The sequence below is a fragment of the Cryptotermes secundus genome, unplaced genomic scaffold (assembly GCF_002891405.2).
Source record: "Cryptotermes secundus unplaced genomic scaffold, Csec_1.0 scaffold149, whole genome shotgun sequence".
In the NCBI taxonomy this organism is placed as follows: Eukaryota; Metazoa; Arthropoda; class Insecta; order Blattodea; family Kalotermitidae; genus Cryptotermes; species Cryptotermes secundus.
Window position 1 is genome coordinate 110,325 of NW_019739596.1, and position 7,373 is coordinate 117,697.

Here is a 7,373-nt window from a genome sequence, read left to right on the forward strand (position 1 = left end):
CTGTATGGGGCTGAAACATGGACACTTAGGGCAGTAGATCAGAAACATCTGGAAAGTTTCGAAATGTGGTGTTGGAGAAGAATGGAGAAGATCAGTTGGACCGATTATGTGAGAAATGAAGAAGTGTTAATTAGAGTCAGTGAGCAGAGGAATATCCTACATGAAATAAGAAAACGGAAGGCTAATTGGATTGGTCATGTTTTACGCAGAAACTGCCTTCTAAAAGAAGCTATCGAAGGAAAGATAGAGGGGCGGATAGAAGTGACAAGAAGACGAGGAAGAAGACGTAAGAAGAAGCTGGATGACCTTGGGGAGAGAAGAGGATACTGTCATTTGAAGGAGAAAGCTCTAGATCGCATTAAGTGGAGGAATTGTTTTGGAAGAGACCGTGGACCTGTCGTCTTGACAGATTACAGATGAATGAATGAATAAATAAATAAATAAATAAATAAATATATATTGTCACGTGTAGGGTAGGTCACGTGACAAGTAACTTTACGCCGTCTTGGATATAACGAATTTATTGCACATCCGCTCTTACACTCACACAATTTACAATTACACAATTACTACCATCGGCAGTATCACAACTTACTCTGGCGAATGCTAGACTGAAACTGACTGCTTACTCGTTACTCACTCTTCACTCTCTACTCACTACTCACTAATCACTCACTACTCCTGAATAGTGTTCGCTGCTGCTTATTTAGCCTCGGCACGGACAACACAGAAAACAGTTACGTGATAGGTACCGCTGTTGCCTGACGCCGTGTTTATCGGTGTGCTAGCAACGCTGTCGGGAGTTGTTTACGACTGGGTAATAACCTCAGTATCCCTTGGTAACAACACCGCGGCAATGGTTACCTGACACAGTTGCTCCTCTGTTACGTCACCGCGGCGGAGGGGGTGTTTACCGAGCGTTGTGTGATAATGGAAGGGGTGGGGGTATGTGACGTCACTCGCGAGACCGCAGAGTTCACGTGACCCTTACTTCCCTTTGCGCCATCCACGTCACAATATATTGGGATTTACCGTCGACACAACAATCTACCAAATAATGTCGGTCACGTGTGTAAGTCCAAATCCCACTTCTGACACCAGTGTAACGTGTTTAGCTTACTGAAGACGCCGTTCGGATTGTTAATTGGTTTATTCACCAACCTACAAGTAACGGCTACAATTAATTATCACACAGTTGCGGGGTTTCACACTTTATAACCCTAATCGCAATAATCTGTTTACACTGTTGCGGGATTTCACGATTTATAACCCTATTTGCAAATCAATTCACTTTGTCTTCAGTAGTCTACACGTTTACAGTACGGGAGCTATATAATTGTCCCTGTATCACACACTCCCAATTACACAACGACACACACGTCCGGTTCTTCTTTCCGCGAACGCTGCTATATTCCAACTGTAGGCTGCTGACTGGAGAATTGTCTTCGGCACTGATACACTTTAACTCTCTCTCGGGAACGGCTACAAGTTAAGTCGACTACAACTGAACTCGCCAACGGCCACATTACAACTCCCCCACGCTTACTGCTCAGCCGGCTTTTATTCCGTTCGCTTTTGCCTGTTGCCCGCGTCAACAGCGTCGTTGCGTGCCAAGTCATAGTGTCTGCTTATAGCCTAGCAACGCTGTTACCTCACGCCGTCTTACGTCACGGCGCGTTGCGCGTTACGTCACCGTGCGGAGGGGGGATGACGGAGCGCTGACTCACCCGCCGTGTCACTGCTGGTGGGGAGGGTTTCTCCGTTGCGCAACATGTCACAATATATAGTAATTATATACGAATTTGATTTGTTTTATTCTGGTCCTTCACACTAACAATTACTTGCTGTGTAAACAGCACAGCAAGCCACGAATAAACACGGAAAATACTAAGAATCTCCTTTCTCAAGATAGACAGGCGGCACAGGATCAGCCACCTCCAAGAAAGACAATACGAGAACTGACACGAACCTGCATGGTTTATAATAATTTTAATCTTAAACGACAAAGTTTTTAAGAAACTTCAAAAAATGTAATACCAGGAAAAGTGAAAAGTTGAACACTGTGTACATTGTGTATTTCAGACATTATATGTGTATGTATATTATTTAACGCCTATTGTAATAGTAGTTTCCGGAAAAAGAACTGATGCCCTCTGAGGATGATCCGTAGGGATCGAAACATGTAAGGGTGATGAGGTTTAAAGTGATAAAACTCAAATAGTAACACCGGACGGTGTTATTTTTGTCTTTGTAATTATATATGAATTTAAATCAAATTATTTTTGGTTACTGATTACTGTCGATATATTTCCCTATACTTACCGTTGTCGCCCTCTACGCATTTGCTTTCGCTGTCTCACTAGTCCCAATTGCGCGCATCTTGGCAGGCTTTGGGGGGGAGGGAGGGTAGGAGAATAGGAGGGTGAAGGGACTGGTAGGAAGGGGAAGGAAAAAGGAGAAGATAGAACTGAAGTTAATAAGAAAGAAGAAAAGCAGAAACGGAAGGAAAGAATCAGAAAAGTCCGAAAACCCGTAAAAACGTAAAAAGGGGTGGGGGTGGAATAGTGGTGCGGGTCGCTGGGGATAAAGAGTGTTAAATTTTTAAATTCGCTTAGTGGGGGGTGGAGGCCAACTGGGTCCACTCGGCACGGTGGCCACTGTTTGGCCTATTGTAGCCTGGTCCGGGTGATTATGATGATGGAGAATTTGGTGGAATGAAGATTGACAGGGGAAACCGAAGTACTCGGAGAAAACCCGCCCCAGCGCCACTTTGTCCACTATAAATCCCACTTGACCAGACCCGGGATTGAACCCGGGAAGCCAGAGACTAACCGCTTGAGCTATGGAGCGGCCAATCCCCTGTAGATTAAAAGAGGCCTACACATAAATGTTTTTTTTTTCATTTCTGCTTGGTGGGGTGAGACTGAGTCCTCTTGGTACATCGGCCACTAATTGTCCTATTGTACGAGCCCGGTTGATAGATGAGTGTGGAGCAGATGACATAAGAAACAGAAGCACTTGGAAAAAACCTACACCAATGCCACTTTGTCCACCATAAATCCCATATGATCTGACCCGGGCTCGAATTCGGACCGCCGCGGTGGGAAGCCGGAGACTAACCGCCTGAGCTATGGCATGGTCATTCCCAACACATTACTTCCGACTTTCAGCTCCACAGGGAATGAAGATTTTACTTCACAGAAAATCACATTCCAGGGATTCTTTCACAAGACCTTTAAACAACAACTGGCGGCAGAGATGACAATGCTTGTACGGCCTGGCTTGCTCCTATCTGAGTACGATACATTTATTCGTAGTTTTCGCAGGAAGGCCTCTCAAACGAAACGTAACCTTTTCGTGACCGAATATTAACCATGGATGTAGGTGCACGTGGAATGTTAACTGTATGACGGAAGGGCTTGTTTCTTTGGGAAGATGAAGACATTTGTAGGCAGAAATGTCATCAGAATGGAAACTGAAAACACCGCGTCGATATTCTGACCATGCTAACCCCCCTCCCTCCCTGTAGCGCTAATTCTGTGACGAACAACCCAGCTCCGTTAAATTAAAAAGCAGTTTTATGCATGCATGGTTTCTGAACTCAAAACGAAAATTCCCATGTCGATATATCGGTCTTATGAGATTAACAGACTATGTGGGGATTAGGGATGAATGTACTTACTGTAGAGCCGTATGGTTCCATCTGTCTCGCCCCGTGGGTTCTTGGCCACGCACTTGTAGACACCGTAGTCTCGCTCCTGGATGTTGCTTATGGTCAGCTTCATGTGGGTTTTGTAAGGCGGGGAGTCAACGGTATTCTCGGCCCTGTATTTGCGGCTCTCGTGAATCATGTTGCCGTCCTCCCGCGTCCAGTAGTTGAGTGACGTGGGATGCGCCTCGGTGAAACATTCGAGCGTCACGCTGTATGCCAGAGGTGCTCCCACCAACTGGTGTGGGATCCACAGCATTGGCGGAACTGAAGAGAGAAATGGAAAACTGTTTGTACCCTTCATCACAACAGAAACTGGTGAAAACACCTTGCAGCTATTACACGGATGGATGAATACGTGGATACAGGTGAATGCATTGATGTGTTTGTGGGCAGATGGACAGATGCAGGGATAGAAGATGATGTAGGGGGAAAGACTGAAGGAACTAATACATTTGCAGTATTCTTTTGTAAAGAATCAAATGAAATCAACAGATAATTGTTTCGGATTTGCGGCTTTTTCACTGGGCGATCCTATGGTGCAAAATGGGTAACATTATCATAGTTTGTATGGCCACTCATCAGTCGGGTGATCCAGTGTAGAACCCTACCTGGAACGACTGACTGGTCATAAAGTTCGCATTTTTTTAGATGAATATAAGTCAAAGTATCGTTTATCAAGTGTTTAAATATAAAATACTAGTAATTCAACACCAAATGCCCTTGTGCGAGAAAGTATAACATTTTGTTCTTAGATATATGTACCGACAAGAGGAAGTTACCCTTTAAGAGCCTGGCTGTTTTTGTGTCCGGAACGGTTTTTAGCACAGTCGGGTTGCCTTCTTCCGTACAGTACTCCTACAAGATATATTTAAGTTAGACATAAGAGGAGAAAGTCTGTATTTAACATGTTGCAACGTCCTGTTGCACTGTGTCTACTATTCTCACGCATTCACTTCCGTCTCCCGTGCAAATCACGCTAAAAGCTTTAAAACTCATTATTTATATTTTTTAAACTTTCAACTCTTTCAGGTTTTATGTTTTTATTTGTCTTTCTCACATATGTTCCAACCTATTTTGCCATCATCAGGTTGGTTAAAACTGTTTAGCAAAATTGATGTTATTTTATACACTGTCGTATATCTTTACCTAATTTTATGATTTAATATTAAATTCTGAAATATAGTTTCCTATTTTTGGGCAGGGTGTTTTGGTGACTATGCAAAAGAAAATTATACAAGAGAATTATTAATAATATTATAAAACTAAAACAATTATAACGAATTTGTTTGTTACAGTAATCGAAAAGCAGTAACTCTATTTACGACATGACAATATCTGTCAAAGTTCTGAAAATCTGCTTTCTGTTGTGATGTAGGGAAAGTGTTTCTGAAGGTGATTCCATTAGTGAATCCGCTTAACGGTTTGCGCATAGTCCCACCGAATGTTTCCCGGTGTGCTGAACTAATGGTCAGTATGGATTTCACCGTTCTTGTGGAAATCGATATAATAGTAACTAAAATTTTGTTTCGCGGGGACTGTACAAGACGGAACAAAATGCATTCACTTACAATATTCACTATATACGTTAAACTTCATTCTTCCCGTAGAGCAACATATCTGTTATTATTAATATTATAAACATTTCCATGGGAATCAACTAAAACAGGCCTTCGCAATTTAGTTTGGAACATTTACGCTCCTAGAAAGAATATGCACAACATTCTCTACAAAACTGAACTAATGGTAGATTAATATTTTCAACCGAACCCTTTCACAACTTTGATGTTCCTTCTAGCCTGTTTTCTAATGCAACCGTCGCCTTCGATCAATGAGTTTACCGGATATTAAGAGAAATACATATGTACACGACTGTGTTACAAATATAAAGCCGTTAGCTATAATTACCACCTGCTTTAATATTCAAAATCTCTTAATATTGTCCACAAAGCAGCACATTTACGTACATGTTTTGTATAGTTCTAAGAATGTGTATGAAGAGAAACCATCTCCCTGAACAACTCAACCGACTGACAGTTGTACTGGAGATGCTATGTGATCTGTATGACGTAGGAAATACGTTTTTAAATATTATTGTATTTAAATAAACTTGATACTTGAAAGGGGTAAGGGTAAATTAATGTATCAGGCTTAAAATGCAGTGGTAAACAGTAATCCTGTGATACCGAGATGGTCACAGGCTTGAAGTGTGCGCTGACTATTAAGGTTTGGACACAGGTGACCTGTGAGTACTAATGTTGTGTCTCAGTGGCTGGTGAACACACTGATGATGATGATGACGATGACCCTTCTTCTTTAGTACAACACACAAGCTGCGTATGCAGGCTCAATTCTACACGGATCGATGCACTTGTCAGGTACCCGCATGTAGGCCAAGAAGTTAATGTAGCGCAGTGACGTAATATAATGGAATTAATCTCGGGGTTAATGGGTTTTCGGACTCTGCTCATCGACGGTATTAAACGGAACACAACGTTTCGGGGACTGGATCTGTTTCCGTCCTCAGTGGAGGGGTGGGAGACACCTAGAAAGACAGAAAGAGCGAACCCCTATCAGTGGAGTAAGGGCCAATCACTGGAGGTCAGCTCTTTGTAACGGACCCCAACCCTTTATCTGAAGACGGAAACAGATACAGTTCCCCAAACGTTTACTCTTAATGTACCGGATGAGGGACGAAACCCAAGAAGCCAGTAATCCCGAATGGTATAGATCAGTGTTTCCCAACCTGTGGTTCGCGGGATAGTTTATTTTCATTAAACCTTATCTTATCATGTTCCTCACACCTGGGATATTGCAATGTATATCTCTGGCTCTTGAGGCCCATGGTTGAAGTAAAATTTAACGGGACTGTTGGTACCGTTGCTTCTTCCCTTTCTAAAGCAGAGGTGAATAGCCAACGATTTGTGTAGCTTTTTCCAAGGACATTTTCTTTTGGTCGGCCCATTGCATCTCAGACCCGTGTTTCAGGGTGGACTGCTGTTCTAGTACCTGCTGTCCGACCATTCTCCCCTCCTCCCCCACCAAATCCATCCCTCTTTGGTTGGGAATAAACCTGGGACCATTGACCACGTTTCTTATTCATTTCAGTGGCAGAGCGAACAACCCGTGTTTCTTTAGTTTTTGTGCAGTGAATTTTTATAATATTATACAAGTGTGTTTTTCTCGGTGTAATATTCAGTTTTTCTGCTTTTGTTCAAATAATTGAGTTCACAATGAAACTTCTGATTTTCAGTTTGTTCACGATCTTATTTAGATATGGATCGGTGGTTAAAGTGTGGATCATTGAAACGTAAGACAGACGATAATACGAGTGGATCTAGTGTTGTCGAAAATAGTACCAGGGCAGATAAAGTTCCTTCCCTCAAAAAATCACGCAAATATTGTCCATCTTATCTGCAAATGGGATTTTCCGTTCTGAATAAAGACGGCGAAGACAGACCACAGTGTGTTCTTTGTTGCGAAGTGTTATCGAATGAATCTATGAGGCCGTCGAAGTTGAGACGCCACCTTGAAACGAAACATGGCGAATCAGTTAATAAGCCAATAGAATATTTTCAAAATAAGAAACTGCAACTTTGTGGTTCACAGAATTTAGTTAAGGACATTGTATGTGGAACGAAAAATGAAAAGGCTGTTCTTGCCT

General features: G+C 42.4%; 1 protein-coding gene across 1 annotated transcript in view; it reads right to left on the reverse strand.

Moving 5' to 3' along the window:
- LOC111871970 (lachesin) overlaps positions 1-7,373 on the reverse strand; it is a gene marked incomplete at its 5' end in the record, with an annotated part of 138,003 nt that overhangs the window by 91,337 nt on the left and 39,293 nt on the right. The window contains one exon of the mRNA XM_023865413.1: positions 3,683-3,976. Coding sequence (XP_023721181.1) covers positions 3,683-3,976 — 294 coding nt within the window. The remainder of the gene's footprint in view (positions 1-3,682; positions 3,977-7,373) is intronic.